This window comes from Lithobates pipiens, unplaced genomic scaffold, assembly GCF_037356315.1.
Source record: "Lithobates pipiens isolate NorthernLeopardFrog02 unplaced genomic scaffold, aLitPip1_a1.2 Scaffold_27, whole genome shotgun sequence".
Classification (NCBI taxonomy): Eukaryota; Metazoa; Chordata; class Amphibia; order Anura; family Ranidae; genus Lithobates; species Lithobates pipiens.
Window position 1 is genome coordinate 148,369,235 of NW_027507788.1, and position 20,785 is coordinate 148,390,019.

The 20,785-nt window shown below is 39.5% G+C and overlaps 2 protein-coding genes and 1 long non-coding RNA gene across 4 annotated transcripts in view; 2 read left to right on the plus strand and 1 right to left on the minus strand.

Moving 5' to 3' along the window:
- The window catches only part of PRKCZ (protein kinase C zeta), a 614,201-nt gene that overhangs the window by 116,104 nt on the left and 477,312 nt on the right, over window positions 1–20,785 (plus strand). The window lies entirely within an intron of this gene.
- LOC143933233 (uncharacterized) lies at window positions 1,294–2,613 on the minus strand. The gene is made up of 4 exons (XR_013263066.1): window positions 2,237–2,613; window positions 1,986–2,138; window positions 1,552–1,685; window positions 1,294–1,419 (listed from the first exon to the last, which is right to left on the minus strand). It is a non-coding gene; the product is annotated as an uncharacterized LOC143933233 (long non-coding RNA).
- LOC143934226 (uncharacterized) lies at window positions 7,528–12,593 on the plus strand. The gene is made up of 4 exons (XM_077457657.1): window positions 7,528–8,450; window positions 8,537–8,696; window positions 11,669–11,819; window positions 11,939–12,593. Exons 1-4 carry the CDS (start codon window positions 8,270–8,272, stop codon window positions 12,500–12,502), a joined length of 1,056 nt encoding a protein of 351 aa, XP_077313783.1. The 5' UTR covers window positions 7,528–8,269; the 3' UTR covers window positions 12,503–12,593.

Below are 20,785 nucleotides of genomic sequence, written 5' to 3' on the forward strand. Positions count from 1 at the left end.
TATATGTATATATATATATATATATATGTATATGTATATATATATATATATATATATATATATATACATATATATAAATAAATAAACATTCCTTTAAATTCCATGAATGTCATCACACTGGTCTGTTGCACTTTCACTGTGGTGTTAAAAACCTTGCTTGCTGCATTTTTGGTCAGTTGAAAAAAAAAAATGCCCCCCCCCCCCCCCCCATTGAAATGCTTTTTCCAAAAAGTGTTGTGTTTTTGATGTAGTCTTTGAGTCACATGACCTATTAGGCTGGATTCACAAATATGCATTAGCGCATTTTGCAGATTTGTACTACAGTCCATTTAACATGGTTTCCTATGGAACAAGTTCTATTGTGCAAATCTGCAAAAAGCAAAAAGAGCTAAAAATGCATAGGTGTGAATCCAGCCTTAAAGACAAACCTTAACCATGGTAAAATCACAGCAAAAACGCATGCATTTTCAGCGCCCTTATCTGCACCTTTCGCTCTATTGGCAAAATGCCAAAAAAACAATGTTTGCCCCCCAAAATTTCAGTGTATCTCTAGAAAAAAGTTGCACCTAGAGCAGTCCCTATATGCACAGCAAACATAGCTGCACGTAAAAAGCAATGCAGATGTTGCCAGTATCAAATTTAACAATCTAATTGCTCCCTTTTTTTTTTCTTCTAGACACCCTGGCTTACACTGTAGCATAAAGCGAATACCTTTGTATTAAAATAATAATGTTTTAATGGTCTTTATTGGGGAGCCTTGAAGCAGGAAAAATCCTTTATTTTTCAGATTTAAAACTAACAATGTTAGCACTTAGAAGTACAGGCTTTATGGTATTCTAGTATGTACATTGCATAGGGGTAATAAATATTGTATCATTTCTGTGGTTTCAAAAGATTTATGTTGATAGTGTATCTCTACCATTTTCTTATCCCAAGAAAGCAATAAGTATTGAGCCTCCAGTATTTTAAGGGAGTACCCTGTGGAGATGAAGAAGGCATTGCCATGAAGATAGATGGTGCTTAATGCATTTTAAAAAACATAAATAAACATTAGAAATAAGTTGGTCCACACTATCCCAGAGACACATTCCTGTTAAAGGTACCTCATCCCCCAATAATTCTATAAATATTATATCCACGAATAGGAAAAAGGGAGGGGGGGGCCAGGGGATTTTTTAACGGTACATCAATTAAAGAGACAAAGATTTCTTAAAAAAGAATTCATAGCTTTAATGTTGGAAATATGTTAAAATTATTTTGGAGAAACCAAAATAACAAAAATATAATAGCAAATACACATTTTATACAAAAAGTTACATGACACAAGATATAGGGGATCCTGAAATTGTTAGTTGCTGAGAATGATCATATATCCTCCCGACATGTTTCGCGTTTTTGCTTCTTCAGGGGAGTATGCAACTAACATGAACATAAACATAAAGAGAGGTTTAAGAATACAGAAAATACAATTATGCCATACAATTAGATACACATAAATTTCAGAACATTAGGTATGAAATTGGTCTCAATTTGCTCAGTCCAAATGCTTACCCTGATATAATCATTTCCTGCATCGCAACCCACAGGCCAACAGATGGTGAAATAGATGACAAGAATTAGGTGACAGGATCAAATGCTAAAAACAACCCAGCCTCATGCAGGGCATAGATGGAGGTAGACAAGCGCTACAAAGATCAAAAACAAAATCCAGAGATAAATACCAAGTATGACAAGTCCAGCACAGGTATTAAAAAATGTTAGTTTGTAACAAAGTGGGTAAGTAAATATCAATCCCTAAATTATAAAAGGGAATTGGGGCTGAGAAACATGCCTCCATAGTAGGATATGAGATGCTTATTATCAGAGGGATGGAACAATTGATTTTAATTAAGCCTAATTAGTATAAGGGTTGAAAGAAGTGGCTACTGGGGGTATACTACAAAAATACTGTTAAAGAGAGTAGAAGGAATAAGAATTATTTTTACCTGCAGTTAGAATCAGAGATGAAAGAGTTAATTCCATATGATGGTATTGGTGCAATACAAATGCAACAAGTTACAAAAAAGGAATCAATTGATTCATTATGATGTTTTATAAGTTGCAGAGTGCAGCGATATGCTGCCACTGCCAGGCTGAACCTACAAGTAAATAAAAAGAAGGATGACTAAATATAAGTATAGAAAGATGAGAGGCGGTATTATAACAGTATAAAATTCAGCTAAAGAAATATATTTACCAAGAGGAAAAGTTAGCGTGGCGGTAGTATCTGTGCTGAACCTGCGCTACAGATGAAATGACAGCGCTGCCTATTTATATCCCCCATCCATCGAGCCGGCGTCTGACGTCACCGGCTCGATGCGGACAGCCATAGGTGGAAGCAGTGAGCATGTGCAGAGCCTTTCAAGTCGGCATTTGAACTACCAACCCCATAATGCCTCAGTGCTGACACGAGGTTAATTTGGACAAATGCTGATGGAGATGGGGCTAAGCTGACTCTCCGCCCTTGAAGGGGGCGGGAAGACACAAGTCAGCATAGAGGGCAGAAGAAACGACGATTATCATGGCTTTTAACCCTAGAGGGGATTACATGCTCCCTGCCACCTCAAATCGGGCGCCGCCTGGGAATAATACCCAGCTGCGCCCTTGGGTGTCCATATGCCCTTGCATACTTGGAGCAAGGGAAGATAAAAAGCAGAGTATCAAGTCCAAATCAAAAAATATATGGCTTTGGATTGCGGTGCAGGGAAGGAGGGAGAAAGCAAAGCTCCTCAATGTGGGTGGGACTCATAGAGAGCAACAGAGATCCCAAGTGTGCAAACCATGAAACCCACCTTGGGCCAAGCAAAGCGAGACATTAGACGGTATATATTACCGGTACAGCGTTAATAATAATTGATAATGACATTAATTGATGTACAGAGATATTTTTTTGATATAACATAAATATAAAAAGAAAATAAAATAAAATAAAATAAAATATTTTGTTGAAAACAAAAAGACAAAAAGAAAAAGAAAAACCAATGACTTGGGGAGGGGGTAGGAGGAAAGGAAGGAAAAGGGAAAAAGATGAACAAAAAGGGGAAAAGGGGGATATCATCTCTCTCTCTTCATGCCAGGTTCCACGGGGGCTCACAGCTAAGGTAGGAGGGTTCATGAAACAAACAAACAGAGATTAGCTACAGAAAGGATCTGTAGCTTATATTTTCATTGAAACCAGGGTATTTAGTGGCTTTTAGAATAAAGATCCACTTAGCTTCAGTTTGTAAGAGAAGCTTGTCCACTGAGCCACCTCTTGAGTTTAGAGGTATATGGGCCAGGGCTGAGAAACGTATCCAGTTGGGGTCAAAGGCATGATAGGTGCCTATGTGCCTACTTATGGCTGTGGTGATTTTTTTATTAAGAATAGGTTTGATGTGGTCTTTTATGCGGATAGAAAATAGTCTTTTAGTTTTACCTACGTAAAATCCTCCACACCGGCATTGGGCCAAATATACAACGCCTGGAGTGGAGCATGTAACGTGAAATTTCGAAACAAAACGGTTGCCGTTTGGCAATCTGATCTTTTGAGAGTTATGTATATAGGGACACATGTCACATTGCCCGCAAGCATAGGTACCTGGATATTTGGATTTAGTATCACCTGAGGAGTCCTGAAAGTGACTTCTAACTAAGCTGTCCTTGAGTGATTGAGGTCTCATATAGGTGATTGATGGTGCATCATTTATGTACTGATTAACAATAGGATCGGCTTTTAAAAGAGGCCAAAACTTATTGATTATAGCACGGAACGAATGATGTTGGTTAGAGTATTTGGTAATGATACGTACTTTGTTATCGAAATTTTTTTGTTTATTGGAGAAGAGAAGGGAAGTCCTATCTTTATTTTTTACTCTATTATATGATTTTTTCAGAGATACATGACTGTATCCACGTGCTCTGAGTCTATTGTATAAGTCATTGGCTGCAATCTTAAAGTCAGAGTCAGTACTGCAATTGCGTTTGGCCCTTAGATACTGGCTGTAGGGGATGCTCTTTAGGAGAGGTTTTGGGTGAAAGCTTGTCGCATGCAAGACCGTATTGCCAGCAGTAGGCTTTCTGTATAAGGCAGAATAAACATGTCCAGTGGCATCAATTTTAATAGTTAAGTCCAAAAATTCAATGGAGTTTTGGCTGTAATTCAACGTAAACTTTAAATTGAATGGATTCACAGAAAGTAAATTGAAAAAGAGCAACAAATCTGATTCTGATCCTGACCAAAAAAATAAAATATCATCAATGTACCTGTACCAGGCTGTGATGTTACTTAGAAAAGGGACGAGGTCTTCACGCGCGAAGGTATCTTTTTCCCACCCCCCCAGGTACAGGTTGGCATACGATGGGGCACATTTAGTCCCCATCGCAACCCCCTGCACCTGGAGGTAGTGGGATTGGTTAAATTGGAATACGTTGTGCTTTAAAATAAAATCCAATAGCTTCATAACAAATTCATTATAAGCGAAGAAATTTGAGCCTCTTTCTTGCAAATAGGAGCGTATTATTTGTAAACCTTTGGTATGTGGTATAGCATTATACAAACATTCCACGTCGATGGAAACCAACCATGACTGTGCCGGTAGGCTGATACCCTCGAGTATCTTTAGAAGATCGATGGTATCCTTTACATAAGAAAAAAGGGAAATGACGTGCGGTGTAAGGTGTTTATCTACAAGGCTACTTGCATTTTCTGTCAAACTATCACAGCTGGAAATGATGGGACGTCCCGGAGGATCAGTTAGAGATTTGTGCACCTTCGGGAGGGCATAGAAAGTAGCAACTTTTGGATCTTTAGAATTTAAAAAGTTCCATGTGCCTTTGTCTATAGTACCAGATTTGTATGCATTAAAGATTATCGAACGATATTGTGTGTCAAAATGAGAGATTAAAGACACAGAAATTGGTCGATACCAGTCAGAGTTTTGAAGAATCTTATTACACATATTGAGATATTGTGAAGTATTCATAATTACGATGTTTCCACCTTTATCCGCGGGTTTTATGACTATATTGGGATTAGTTTTGAGTTGTTTTAATGCCTTTAATTGATTATGCGTTAGATTATGTTTGTTGGTCAATGGAAAATGCGTTTGTTCGATTGCCTGGCAAACTTGTTGGGTAAATGCCCAAATATTTGGATTTGTATTTAGGAGTGGGAAGTTTGTTGACTTAGGTTTAAACATTTCTAAAGGGGGAAAAGAAACTGACTGTACCGATAAACCAGTGGAAGAGATGGTTATCTCATCATCAGGAGGTACTTGGCCTTCTTCCCATAGATCCATCAAATTGGAGAGGGCTTGTTGATCAGCACTATTTACCTCATTGGTGAGTTTCAATGTATTTATTTGTACAGTAGGTTGCTTGGGCTTATGAAAAAGGGTTCTAAATATCAGTTTTCGTGCAAATAAATGTATATCCTTTATCAGAGAGAATTTGTCCGAGCTTGAATCAGGGCAGAAGGTCAGTCCTAGTTTCAGAACATCGAGTTCATGACTCGTGAGCACATAAGACGATAAGTTGACTATAGATAATTCATTCCCTGAATTGAGTTCTGGGTAGGTAGGAGAAGATTGGGTTAGGTATTGGGTGGTTGAGGGGAATCTTTCCCTAAAAAAATAGGGGCGATTCGGAGGTCCGCCGGTAGGGGAGCACCACTAGGTGAAATGATGATGTCATTAGTGTTGGTGATGGGTAGGGATGATGTCAAAGGGGCTGATTTTGTGAAGGAAGACGTGAGAGTGGTAGACATAGAAGTGTTACTGGAGGTAGAAATGGACAAGGATGTGTTAATGGGGGTGGGAGTGATGAGAGGTGGGGGTGGTGGTGGGTGATGGAACATCATTAAGGGACGAACAGGGACTTGGTTGGAAATAGGATGAGTTCGAGGTGGTAAAGGGGTACTGAGGTGTTGGTTGGGTGCTGCCATAGCGGCGCCCTCCAAATCGCTTTTTCTCCTCTTTGGGAGTCTGTCTCCCGATAAATCACGATAAATTGTGGAATGATTGGATGGAAAGGAGGTTGATGAAGCACTCGATCTAGTTTCATCATCATTATAATCCCTCCTGTTAGAGGGGCGTGATGCTCTAAAGAACTTATTTTTATTTTTACCATCTGTTGGCCATTTGTATGCCGAACCGTTCGAGTAGGAATTACTATCACGTGTAAGTTTATTTTGTTTTAAACGTATTATCTCTAAGGTATAATTTTCAATGTGTTTGGATAATTCAGATTCCTTGCGTTTAAATTTAGAAGTGGAGGTTATTTTAGCATATTCATCGTACCATTTTTTAATGGAATTATCTATCAGGTCGATATCATGCGAATATTGGATGGCTAATAAAGTCATCATTGCAATCGAACACGTTTGTAGGTTTTCTTCCCATTTTTGCTTGATGAGATTGTCAATTTTGTTTAGATTGGGGAAAATTTGTATTCTAAGGCCAAAGGGCACGATTTGTTGATCAATGTATTTGTGAAAAAACTTTCTGTGCCAAAAAATTCTAACCTTACGTTCCAAGAGGCGTTGCAAATATTGCAAAGCAAGGTCAAGATCCTTATCCGATGGTTCACTATTCTTTTGAAGGTCAGAAGCTTTGTTCATTAGGCCCTCCCAGGCCTCGCCGCTGAAAGCCGCCATGGACCCGGGAGAGAGAGAGAAGGAAATAAAGGGAAAAAGGAAAATTGGGGAAGGAAAAGGGGGAGAGGAAAAATACAATATTATTGATTAGTAAAGATAAATGCAAAAAATACAAAAGAACAAAAAGATTTTTTTTATCATCATTACAGAAAGTTGCCGTGTCACAGGGAGGTGGGCCTAAGGACAAAAAGCGTATTAAAACGCATGAGTACAATAGAAATAAGTTAATAAGTATTTTTGTAGTATACCCCCAGTAGCCACTTCTTTCAACCCTTATACTAATTAGGCTTAATTAAAATCAATTGTTCCATCCCTCTGATAATAAGCATCTCATATCCTACTATGGAGGCATGTTTCTCAGCCCCAATTCCCTTTTATAATTTAGGGATTGATATTTACTTACCCACTTTGTTACAAACTAACATTTTTTAATACCTGTGCTGGACTTGTCATACTTGGTATTTATCTCTGGATTTTGTTTTTGATCTTTGTAGCGCTTGTCTACCTCCATCTATGCCCTGCATGAGGCTGGGTTGTTTTTAGCATTTGATCCTGTCACCTAATTCTTGTCATCTATTTCACCATCTGTTGGCCTGTGGGTTGCGATGCAGGAAATGATTATATCAGGGTAAGCATTTGGACTGAGCAAATTGAGACCAATTTCATACCTAATGTTCTGAAATTTATGTGTATCTAATTGTATGGCATAATTGTATTTTCTGTATTCTTAAACCTCTCTTTATGTTTATGTTCATGTTAGTTGCATACTCCCCTGAAGAAGCATAAATAAACATTGTTCTGAGCATCACAGTAACTGCTCTGAAACAGCAAGTTCTGTTTTGTGTTTGTTAGGCCTCATGCACACGAGACGCAGTTAAACGCGCGTTCAGATGCAGTTGGACAGTTTTTTCAACTGCACCTGAACTCATTCAATGTTATCCTATGTGTCCATGCACACAGTCTCGTTTTTTTGCGTTTATATGCAGTTGCGTTTAATCTCGTTTTTCCAGAAGCAAAAAAATGCGTTCAGAGACAAAAATTTCTGCGTTTCAGACGCAAAACGGGGCTAAACGCGGCTAAACGCGGCTGAACGCGGCAACCGCGTTTAGCCGCGTTTGCGTTTATATGCGTTTTTAAAGGAACCCAATTTTTGGTACCTGAAAATTCTGAAATATGATTTAAACTCATAGAAAACAATAAAAAATGTTAGGAAAAAGTTGTAATTACTTTATATAATTCATAGAGTGTATTTACTTTGTGACACAATCCCATAATATCTCTAGTGTTTCCATTAGCTTGTACAATGAGGAATTCCTTCACTTCTTTGCCCCAAATACTCATCCAATTTCTAATCTAATCAGTGGCTCCACCTAGTCTGGCCAAGCCATAGCATTGTCATAGAAAAACTTAATGTCTAGTCAGCCCCCCTCCCCCACCATGTTTCCATGTAGAACACACATCCTTCATGAAACTGAAACTTTTTTCCACAAGCCACCCCCCTTCCCCCAAGCTAGGCTTGTCCACACCTTGGATTGCCATCTTTGAAGACACATCTCCTACACCTTGGATTGCCAGCTTTGAAGAAACATCTCCTAAAAAATGACTTCTGATGTGAGCCAAAACAACTTGATTGAAGTAATTCAAAATTATGTACAATTATGGGACAAATCCCATGAATTGTACCCTGACCGGATTGCCAAACAGAGGACATGGGAAAATTTGGCCAAAGACTTGACCCCAAACTGGGAAGACCTCTCCAGATCCCAGCAAGAAACTCGAGGTAAGTTCAATCTATATTTGGTCAAAATTTTGGGGTATGTTAATTTGTATTTTCAGTTTTTAAGTTGATTTTTAATCATTGCACAGTGGCATCATTTCAAAAAAGATGGAGATCTTTGGCCGACAGAGTAAAGAGAGATCTAAAAAAAGAAAAAGAATCAAACCGCAGTGGAGCCCAATCCACCTACAAAACCCACCCCTTGACTGTTCAATTGTCTTTTTTGAGGGACAGTTTAATTTCAAGAGCGTAAGTAAACTTAAATTTATTTATCAATTTATATTATTTTGTAACATTAATTTTTTTTTTAAAAGTAAAATTTTTAAAATTTTAACTTGAGATCTAAATTCTTAATTTTTTTATTTTAATATATGTTATTTCTATTTTTAATTTTTCTATTATAATTTTTTCGCTATATTTTTTGTACAATTTTCTCTATTTTTTGTGTTTAAAATAGATTCTAATACATTTTTAATTTTTTTATTTTTTGAAGATAAATTTTAGACTGGATAATATAATATCCGTTAATATATTAAATTTAATTGTCAGATAATTGTGTTTAGTATGCATGTATGTATGTATTTATGTATGCATCTCAAACCACTGTCCCTCTCCATCACCCCCTCCTCTTCTCATATTCTATCTCACTCAGCCTGTCTCACTCCCTCCTCCATCTTTATTTCATTCAGTGCCTCTCCACCCCCCTCTCTCCCTCTGCTATTCTACTCCCTCTCCCCCCCTCTCACTCCCTCCTCCCTTAGTTCAGTCACTGCCTTTCCACCTCTCTCTCTCTCTCCCTCTGATCTTCTCACTCACTCACTCTAGTCCCCTCACCCTCCCCCTTCTTTCTTCATACACCTCTCCTCCTGGTCCTCCTTTCTCTCCATCTCCCATCCATTAACCTTTAAGTTATGTTAGGGGTCAGTGCTTAAGGGTGACAGTAAGGAAAGGGCATTGGTTATAGCTAAGGTCAAGGTTAAAGGGTTAGGGATTATGATTCGGTCCGGTGGTTATGGAGTATGGGTAGTGCTGAGGGTTAGCAAATAGGGATTAGTGTTAGCAGGTAGGATTTTAGTTACCAAATAGGGGTTACTGTTACCAAATCGGGGTTAGGGTTAGCAATTGTGGTTTAGGGTTAGGGTTATCAATTTCGGTTTAGGGTTAGCAATTAGGGTTAGGGATAGTGTCAGCAATTAGGGTTTATGGTTACCAAATCGGGGTTAGGGTTATCAATTGGGGTTTAGGGTTAGGGTTAGCAATTGTGGTTTAGGGTTAGGGTTATCAATTTCGGTTTAGGGTTAGCAATTAGGGTTAGGGATAGTGTCAGCAATTAGGGTTTATGGTTACCAAATCGGGGTTAGGGTTAGCAATTGGGGTTTAGGGTTAGGGTTAGCAATTGTGGTTTAGGGTTAGGGTTATCAATTTCGGTTTAGGGTTAGCAATTAGGGTTAGGGTTAGTGTCAGCAATTAGGGTTTATGGTTACCAAATCGGGGTTAGGGTTAGCAATTGGGGTTTAGGGTTAGGGTTATCAATTTCGGTTTAGGGTTAGCAATTAGGGTTAGGGATAGTGTCAGCAATTAGGGTTTATGGTTACCAAATCGGGGTTAGGGTTATCAATTGGGGTTTAGGGTTAGGGTTATCAATTTAGGTTTAGGGTTATTAATTAGGGTTAGGGTTAGTGTCAGCAATTAGGGTTTATGGTTACCAAATCGGGGTTAGGTTTAGCAATTGGGGTTTAGGGTTAGCAATTGGGGTTTAGGGTTAGGGTTATCAATTTCGGTTTAGGGTTAGCAATTAGGGTTAGGGATAGTGTCAGCAATTAGGGTTTATGGTTACCAAATCGGGGTTAGGGTTAGCAATTGTGGTTTAGGGTTAGGGTTATCAATTTCGGTTTAGGGTTAGCAATTAGGGTTAGGGTTAGTGTCAGCAATTAGGGTTTATGGTTACCAAATCGGGGTTAGGGTTAGCAATTGGGGTTTAGGGTTGGGGTTATCAATTTCGGTTTAGGGTTAGCAATTAGGGTTAGGGTTAGTGTCAGCAATTAGGGTTTATGGTTACCAAATCGGGGTTAGGGTTATCAATTGGGGTTTAGGGTTAGGGTTAGCAATTGTGGTTTAGGGTTAGGGTTATCAATTTCGGTTTAGGGTTAGCAATTAGGGTTAGGGATAGTGTCAGCAATTAGGGTTTATGGTTACCAAATCGGGGTTAGGGTTATCAATTGGGGTTTAGGGTTAGGGTTATCAATTTAGGTTTAGGGTTATTAATTAGGGTTAGGGTTAGTGTCAGCAATTAGGGTTTATGGTTACCAAATCGGGGTTAGGTTTAGCAATTGGGGTTTAGGGTTAGCAATTGTGGTTTAGGGTTAGGGTTATCAATTTCGGTTTAGGGTTAGCAATTAGGGTTAGGGTTAGTGTCAGCAATTAGGGTTTATGGTTACCAAATCGGGGTTAGGGTTAGCAATTGGGGTTTAGGGTTGGGGTTATCAATTTCGGTTTAGGGTTAGCAATTAGGGTTAGGGTTAGTGTCAGCAATTAGGGTTTATGGTTACCAAATCGGGGTTAGGGTTAGCAATTGGGGTTTAGGGTTGGGGTTATCAATTTCGGTTTAGGGTTAGCAATTAGGGTTAGGGTTAGTGTCAGCAATTAGGGTTTATGGTTACCAAATCGGGGTTAGGGTTAGCAATTGGGGTTTAGGGTTAGGGTTATCAATTTCGGTTTAGGGTTAGCAATTAGGGTTAGGGTTAGTGTCAGCAATTAGGGTTTATGGTTACCAAATCGGGGTTAGGGTTAGCAATTGGGGTTTAGGGTTGGGGTTATCAATTTCGGTTTAGGGTTAGCAATTAGGGTTAGGGTTAGTGTCAGCAATTAGGGTTTATGGTTACCAAATCGGGGTTAGGTTTAGCAATTGGGGTTTAGGGTTAGGGTTATCAATTTCGGTTTAGGGTTAGCAATTAGGGTTAGGGTTAGTGTCAGCAATTAGGGTTTATGGTTACAAACTTGGGGTTAGGGTTAGCAATTAGGGATAGTTTTTGGTTTAATTTCGGGCTTAGGGTTTAGGGTTTGTATTGAGTAGTTGGGTTAGTGTTATGTCTACGTTTTTTTTTTTAGGTTTGTGGGTGGGGGTTTGGTGTTAGGGGATAGGCTTAGGGTTGTGAAAAATAAAATAATAAAATTTTAAAATGTGCACATGTCTAACTGTACTTAAACCTTATTATTTAAAGGACAACATCCAACATTTCAGAGGATGAAGGCAGTGTCCATCAGGATACAGTAAATGAGATGGAGGATGTGCCAAGTGCATCACAAGCGAGTTTATCTTTGGCTACAGTTCCAATTTCACGCGACCGTGAAACACCGGTTGCTTCTATACAGGTATAACACAACCTATGGTCTCTGATTTTTTATAGAAAAAGAATGTATCATCATTACTTTTGGTCATATAAGTGCAAGATGTATATGTCAATAACTGTATGTATTTTATTTTATTCAAGGGTGATCGCAGTCGATCTCCTGCAAGAAGCAGGCCAAGGGGGCGTCGGTCGCGTGACGTAGACCAGGAACCGACCAGGGTGGAAACCAACATTATTAATTTAGTAGAAGAGCTACGCCAGGAACGACATCGGAGCGATGTCTTCCTGGACCTAAATAATGGGCGCAGTATTTTTTGCCGTAGCCTATATGTAATTCTTGAACAATTGTCTGAAGACCGCGAGCGTCAATGCCGTGAAAACATTTATTGTTATATCGTGGCATGTCTAAATGCAGAAAGACAGTCGCGGCCCCCACCGCCACTGAACATTGTCCAAGGGGGGATGCAGAATACTCCTTTCATGGATATTCCAATCCAACGAGGTTCATCATATAGCCAGGGAGTTACAGGTAACGTCCTACACACACAGAGACCGCCAGCACAATATGCAATGTCGTCAACAATTGGCACACCATTTATGCCACAGACAATGTCCCAGCTCCCACCCCTTCAGCCACGGATGGGTAATCCTTCCCCCGTTGACGAAAGTTCACAGGATAACTACGGGACATATCATAACTTATAATTTAATTATTACAATTTGTTTTTTTTTCCTTTATTGATCATATTATTAGTTAGCACTTTTCACACCCTTTTGCACTAAATTTTTTTGATATTTGCACTGTTTGAAAAAATGTTTGATTTTGAATAAATATTATACTGTTTGCACTTTTTGATTATAATGTATTTTATATTTTGTTTCAATTTTAGATTTTAAATTTTCTTTTAATAAAGAAATAATATTTGAAAATTATGAATTGGTGTCCATAAATATTAGATGTGTGGATAAGTTGAAATGTAATGAAATCTTTTATTTATATACATTTATATATATTTTTGGTGGCTCTATATTTAGAGAAGTGTTACATTATCACATCCTTTGTTTAATCTAAGACATTATAATCCCATAAGGTTTTACGAGATTACAGTATTCATGCCCATTCTCCATAATTTAAAGTGTTTATCGATGGTTATAATACAGTAACCTAGAAATTATATTAAAAAATAATTAGCAAGTGAAACAAAGTAACATGCTTAAATTAAAAAATGTAAATATAATTAAAAATTGGGACAAAGAAAAAATCCTTTATTGAAACTGAATGAACCACAGTAGCATTTTTCAAAAATGTCAATAACTTTGAGCTAGCAATCAGACTAAATATGGGTATCCTGCCAGGGCACGCTACCAACAGGTGAAACAAAGTATTCTGCAAAATTGTTTCGAATGGTCATTGCTCTGGCTGTTGGGCGTAGGTCCATGTATTGAATGTTCTGATTGGTGTTGGGAGGGGCAGGATCTGTGGATATTCTATCATTTTCAATTACAAAGTTATGGAGAACACAGCATGCAAGTACTACTTGGATAGCGTTTTCAACATCTAACTGCATTGTACTTAGTAGTACCCGCCATTTTCCTGCACTTATCCCAAATGCACATTCCACAACGCGTCTTGCACGACTTAGTCTGTAATTGAAGATTTTTTCTTGATAACTATGTCCTTGTCCACTGTATGGTCTCATTATATTTTCTGAAAGCCCGAATGCCTCATCAGCCACAATGACAGCAGGTAGTATGGGCTCTGTAGTGTTGGGAAGAGGCCTCCAACCCGGAATTCCAAAGCAACCTTCATGTATTCGACGGCCCATGGACGATTCTCTAAAAATACGAGAATCCCCTTGACTGCCGTATGCTCCAACATCAACACATATAAATTTAGATTTGGCGTCAGCTAGTGCAAGCAACACAATTGAAAAATATTTCTTATAATTAAAGTACATAGAGCCCGACTTTGGTGGCTTTTTGACGCGTACATGTTTGCCGTCCAGTGCTCCAATACAATTTGGGAAGTTAGTTTTTTCCCAAAATTCGTTAATTATGTTCTGCCACATACACTGTGTTGGAACTGGCATTACCTCTCTGTGTAGCACCTCCCAAAGTATAGTGCTGGTTTCTCGTACGACTTTGGAAATAGTGGAAACGCCCATTAAAAAATAATGATGTAGAGATGCATATGATTGACCGGTTGCCAGAAACCTAAATTTTAAAAAATAATAATTTATTAGATATAATGTCTTCATTAATAACAAGGATAAATATATATTTTTTCAATATAATAAAATGAATACTGTATAGACGTGAATCAATGTTTTAAAGCACATTGTTTTGGAGCTGAATATGGCACCATAGGATTATGCTGCAGTCATGCACTTTTCTGCATCAGAGAATCAATTTTTGAGACCCGACTTTGGGGGCCCATATCTTGGGGCCACTTATTGCCAGGAACCCCAAATTCGGTATGCTGACACTGTGGACCTAGGACAACAACATATCCAAATTTGAGGATCCTCTCACTAAGTGGCCCCGAGATAGGGGGCACTAAAGTAGGGTCTCAAAAATGTCATGCACTTTTCTGCATCAGAGAATGACATTTTGCGACCCGACTTTGGGGGCCCATATCTTGGGGCCACTTATTGCCAGGAACCCCAAATTCGGTATGCTGACACTGTGGACCTAGGACAACAACATATCCAAATTTGAGGATCCTCTCACTAAGTGGCCCCGAGATAGGGGGCCCTAAAGTAGGGTCTCAAAAATGTCATGCAATTTTCTGCATCAGAGAATGACATTTTGCGACCCGACTTTGGGGGCCCATATCTTGGGGCCACTTATTGCCAGGAACCCCAAATTCGGTATGCTGACACTGTGGACCTAGCACATTAACATATCCAAATTTGAGGATCCTCTCACTAAGTGGCCCCGAGATAGGGGGCCCTAAAGTAGGGTCTCAAAAATGTCATGCACTTTTCTGCATCAGAGAATGACATTTTGCGACCCGACTTTGGGGGCCCATATCTTGGGGCCACTTATTGCCAGGAACCCCAAATTCGGTATGCTGACACTGTGGACCTAGGACAACAACATATCCAAATTTGAGGATCCTCTCACTAAGTGGCCCCGAGATAGGGGGCCCTAAAGTAGGGTCTCAAAAATGTCATGCACTTTTCTGCATCAGAGAATGACATTTTGCGACCCGACTTTGGGGGCCCATATCTTGGGGCCACTTATTGCCAGGAACCCCAAATTCGGTATGCTGACACTGTGGACCTAGGACAACAACATATCCAAATTTGAGGATCCTCTCACTAAGTGGCCCCGAGATAGGGGGCCCTAAAGTAGGGTCTCAAAAATGTCATGCACTTTTCTGCATCAGAGAATGACATTTTGCGACCCGACTTTGGGGGCCCATATCTTGGGGCCACTTATTACCAGGAACCCCAAATTCGGTATGCTGACACTGTGGACCTAGGACAACAACATATCCAAATTTGAGGATCCTCTCACTAAGTGGCCCCGAGATAGGGGGCCCTAAAGTAGGGTCTCAAAAATGTCATGCACTTTTCTGCATCAGAGAATGACATTTTGCGACCCGACTTTGGGGGCCCATATCTTGGGGCCACTTATTGCCAGGAACCCCAAATTCGGTATGCTGACACTGTGGACCTAGGACAACAACATATCCAAATTTGAGGATCCTCTCACTAAGTGGCCCCGAGATAGGGGGCCCTAAAGTAGGGTCTCAAAAATGTCATGCACTTTTCTGCATCAGAGAATGACATTTTGCGACCCGACTTTGGGGGCCCATATCTTGGGGCCACTTATTGCCAGGAACCCCAAATTCGGTATGCTGACACTGTGGACCTAGGACAACAACATATCCAAAGTCGGGTCGCAAAATGTCCTGCACTTTTCTGCATCAAAGATACATGGCCTCAAAGTCAACTGTGACCATCAGCGGCAATATAATTTGGTCATTAGGGTTAGGGTTAGGGTTAGGGTTATTGTTTATGATTTTTTGGTTGGGTTGTTTAGGGTTAGGGTTTGTGTAAGGGATATGGTTAGCTGTTAGGGGTGGGGTTAGTGTTAGGGGTTAGGGTTAGTCTTAGGGGTTAGGTTAGGGTTAGTGTTAGTGTTATTGTTTAGGGTTAGGATGAATGGTTATTGTTAGGATTATGGATATTTTAATAAGGCATTCAAAAATATAATAATACCATATACTGCAGCAATAAATTTAAATATATTAATCAGTACATATTTGACGATGAAAATATATTAAAAAATTGGTCAAATAAATAGAAAAAAATTATAAAAAATCTAATTAACATACATTTGATTTTTAAAAAATCAATTTGAAAATAGAAAAAAATAATAAAAACATATTAAGATTAAAAAATAAATAATTAACTATTTTAAAATTGTTTTATATTAATATATTGTATGAAAACATGTTAAAAATTGGGAGAATTAAATTTTATAGATTTGAAATAATTGGAAAATTTACTATAAATAGACATAATTTTTTTTTAAAAGGACAGAGAAAGTTTTTAAAGTGTGCATCTATAGATAAATATATTTTTAAAATATATACACATACCTGATCGTTACCAACAGTCGTTCCTCTGGTGACACACTGTTTCTCATATTGGTGTCCACGAATGTCAGACCAGGTCGTACTTTTTCTAAAAGCAGATCAAATGTGACAATGGTCATCCGGCTAAAATTAAAAAACTTGTCGGGGTAGGTACGCAGCTGAACATACATGTTTGTGAAATATCCAAGGGACATTCGCTGTCCCATCAACGGATGGGTCCAATATCGACGAGCTCTGACTCTGGACCTCTCACGAAATTTGCGACGACGTTGCTGTCTCATCAAGAGCAACATCAGGAGCATTTCCTGACATATATTCAATATGGGATCCATTTCAAAATATATACTACAGAAAGAGAGGCAAATGCAAGTGTACAACTGCTCTCTATGCTGCTGCTGCTCACTCTGATCAAAATAGCAGAAATAGTTAAAAAAACATGCTTTGAGAGCTTGGGGAGGGTCTACATGATGTTATCTTTATAAACGCGTTTAAACGCAAACGCGTCTAAACGCGTCTAAACGCGGCATGCAAACGCGGCTAAACGCGCGTTTCTAAACGCGCGTTTCTGCAGAGGTTTCATCTGCGTCTCGTGTGCATGAGGCCTTAGAGCCTTCAGAGCGTTTGTGTTGCTGGAAATGTATTGAATTGTTTACTAATATTTAAATACTGATGTCTATAACTTCAAATGCTTCCTCTTTACCCAAACATATTGCTATGAGACGAACATTGCGTGCTTTCAACTTGTTAGGTAACATTAATATTTAATGCGTATTTACTGGGTTCCTGTTGATCTTTTTATGTATTAATATCCATGCTTTGAATGCAAGAGCCGTGTTGTGCTGATTTTTCTTTTTTAACTTAAAATTAACTTATTAAAAATATAATTTCACATGAGTCAATTTTGCATAAGCTAGTATTACTAAATATGTTTTTTCACGTAGAACTATGGTCTCCTACATACTAAATATGTGCTGCGGCGTATCTACAGTGCTTTAATGCTCCTGAATTCAGAGCAGAGTTGTCTTTCATGTAACTTCTACAATGAGATAAAAAAAAATGTTGCAGGTTGCTTGTGGATATGAGCATTTCACTGTTGATTCAGTTTGTCAGTAGGCACTTTCTAGATTGACGGCACAGCCTTTTTGCTGAAAACCCTCCCACTGTCAGCTGCAGAGGGGAGCATGTGAGGCTCAAGAGAATTTACCCTGTCAGGTGTTTAATAGAACTTTTCTAAATGCACATTAAGATGCATAGAATGAGGTCATTGAGGCAAGTTAGATTATACTGCTACCTTCAGGAGGGCATGCCTCCATTTTTTGCTAGTGTCCTTTGAGAACAGACATCTTCACTCCTCTGAGAAAAGCAAAATCTTTCCTTTTAATAGATTCTCTTTCACCAAGTTTCTTCAACTGCTGCAGAGCCAGAATGGGGGCTCATTTTGCAACTTTCCAAACAACCTGATCCCTGAGCATTACCATGGAAGCCGTATCTAGATGCTGCTTGGCAGAAGTGGGGCCGGCCTGTAATGTGTCCTTGGGTGCTGGGCTCTGGTGAAACCTCTTGCTTGGTCATCTTTGTGAAATGCGTCAGCTGCAGGGCATTTTCCAGGTCCATAGTGCACCTGTCTAATAGAACACTGTTCTTGAAGACACTTTGGGGCTTTGCCTGCTGGAGGGGCAAAGACTTTCTGGTATGTGCTTTTAACCTGGATAAACTCCTTTCGGATTTTGTACTGTTTTACACTTTGCCCGGTCTGATCCACCACTGAGGTGTCACATGGCATGGCTTTTTTTGGTTCCTGTCAATCTGTAAAATGAGCTCAGCGACAGCAGCCTGGAGCCGCTGGTCTCTTGCACATCGCTGGAATGGATAGGGCTCTGGTAAGAAAAGTGGGGGGGGGGGGGGGGGTAGCTGCAGCACAGAAGGTCTTTCAGAATGCATTGGGGGGAAAAACCGTAAGGCTTTACAACCAACTGGGTAGAGCTGCATGATTAAGAATCGAAATTGCAATTTGTTTCCCTTCCTGATCTTCAAAACAGCATTTCACGATTCTAACAAGTGCAGAAGGTTTTCACAGCTGAAAAAATAAATCCAGGCAGCCTGCCAATTTTTATCACAACATACAGTATCTCACAAAAGTGAGTACACCCCTGACATTTTTGTAAATTTGTTATATCTTTTCATGTGACAACACTGAAGAAATTACACTTTGCTACAATTTAAATTAGTGAGTGTACAGCTTGTATAACAGTGTAAATTGCTTTCCCCTCAAAATAACTCTACAATCAGCCATTAATGTCTAAACCACTGGCAACAAAAGTGAGTGCACCCATAATTGAAAATGTCCAAATTGAGCCCAAAGTGTCAATATTTTGTGTGTCCACCATTATTTTCCATTACTGCCTTAACCTAGACATTCCAAGGTATTTAGTAAGGGGCATTGTGAGTTTTTTTTGAAGTTGTCATTTTTTTTCCTACAATTCTTTGCAAAATTAAGATTTTTTTTTTTTAATTTCGTAAAATTGTCATTGTAACTATTACTCTCTCACGGCATGTGCATAGCACAAATGACACCCCAAAATACATTCTGCTACTCCTCCTGAGTATGGTGATACCACATGTGTGGGACTTTCACAGCCGAGCCACATAGAGAGGCCCAACATTCGGGGAGCACCATCAGGTGTTCTAGGAGCTTAAATGACACATCTAACTATTACACTTTTGAAGGCCCTGGACCACCAGGACAATGGAATTGCCCACAAAATGACCCCATTTTGGAACGCAAACTCCCCAATGTATAATCTGAGGCATATATAGTCTTTTGAACGGGCCATTGTTTCCAGAAGTTTTGGAAAATGTGGGGGGAAAAAAAAATTAAAACATTTTTTTTTAACCCAAAGTTGTCCATTTATAATTATGTAATTTTCAACATATAGCATGTACATAGCAAAAATGACGCCCCAAAATACTTTCTGCTGCTACTCTTGAGTATGGTGATACCACATGTGTGAGACTTACACAGCCTAGCCACAAACAGAGGCCCAACATGCAAGGAACACCGTCTGGTGTTCTAGGGACACATAGCATGCACATACCAAGAATTACACCCCAAAATACATTCTACTGAGCAAAGGGTAAACAAAGGATTACCTGTGGTTTTAGTAATACAGTTGTTCACAGGAGGATAGCACTGGTCCAGGCAGCAGTCAGAGACTTGGTCAGCAATAGCAAATGCAATTGTCCAGGCAACAGACAGGAATACTGTCCATAGACAATACAGGCAGCAGGCAGGGATAGTTCAGGGTCAGTGCAGGCAGAAATATTGTCAGTGGTGCCAAAATATTGGTCCTGGTAGTAGGCAGGAACATAGTCCATGTGGTGTGGTCAGTTCATGCAACAGGTAGAGGCATGATTGCAGTAAGTCCTATAGGCAGAAGCAGGGCATCATTCAGGACAGAATGGGGACAGGGCAGAGGCTTCTCCCACCCACAATTATTTGAAGTCTCCAGATCCTAATCTAGGAATGAGAAAACAAAAATGTTTTCTTCATCCAGAAAAACAATTCTGGGGCCCCTCACATATGTGAGACCCCTGTGTTTTGAATCCCACTAGTCCAGTAGCAGGATACAAGATCAGTCCAAGAGGCAGGCAAAAAACATGGTCCAACAGTCCAGGGTCAGTTCCAGATCAGGCAGAGGTATGTACAGAATCGGTAGGCAGAAGCGTGGTCGAATCACAAGCCAGGTTCATTTCCTGGCAGGAACTGAGGATAACGTTAATTATACTTAACTAATAATTCACTTAAGTATGGTAAGGGCAGAATCACCTATGCAGAGGCCTGGTTAGGTAGAACACTGGACAATAATAAGAGGGGTCTCTTCTAACTCATCCACTAGTACACATCTTACATCTTCTCTGACGTCTTTGGTCTGTTAGTTTGGGAGGGATTTTGTCGGGAAAGTGGCGTTTGGAGAGTCTACTAAGAACAACGGATCAAATGTTTTTTGGTGGGCGGTTTGGGAATATAAGAGCAGTGATAATTTCCTCCTGGTAGCCAAGGAAGGGGTGGGGGCTTTCAGTGGTGTTGTGGTAAATTTTATAATGGTGTTCTATATGGCCAAATGAAAAAAATTAATTTGATACTTTTCTTTATACCAATGATATGTTCGTCTTGGCATGGTATGGTTTGAGCATTTGGTCGTTGAAGTCGACTCCCCCCATGAACAAATTGTATTCGTGGACACATGTTGGCTTTTGGATGGGGCCATTCCTTCTGGGGATTTCCACGTAGGTGTTATTGTGGCTCGAAGACCGCATTTAGACATCCCTTCTGTCCCTCCTCTTTACTGCCAGAATTTCCTTGTTTCACAGACTCGTCG

Coding starts and splice junctions, on each gene's coding strand:
- LOC143934226 (XM_077457657.1), top strand. CDS start 8,270: ATGACTTCTGATGTGAGCCAAAACAACTTGATTGAAGTAATTCAAAAT. Junction 8,697..11,668: donor GACAGTTTAATTTCAAGAGC/GTAAGTAAACTT, acceptor TATTATTTAAAG/GACAACATCCAACATTTCAG. Junction 11,820..11,938: donor CACCGGTTGCTTCTATACAG/GTATAACACAAC, acceptor ATTTTATTCAAG/GGTGATCGCAGTCGATCTCC.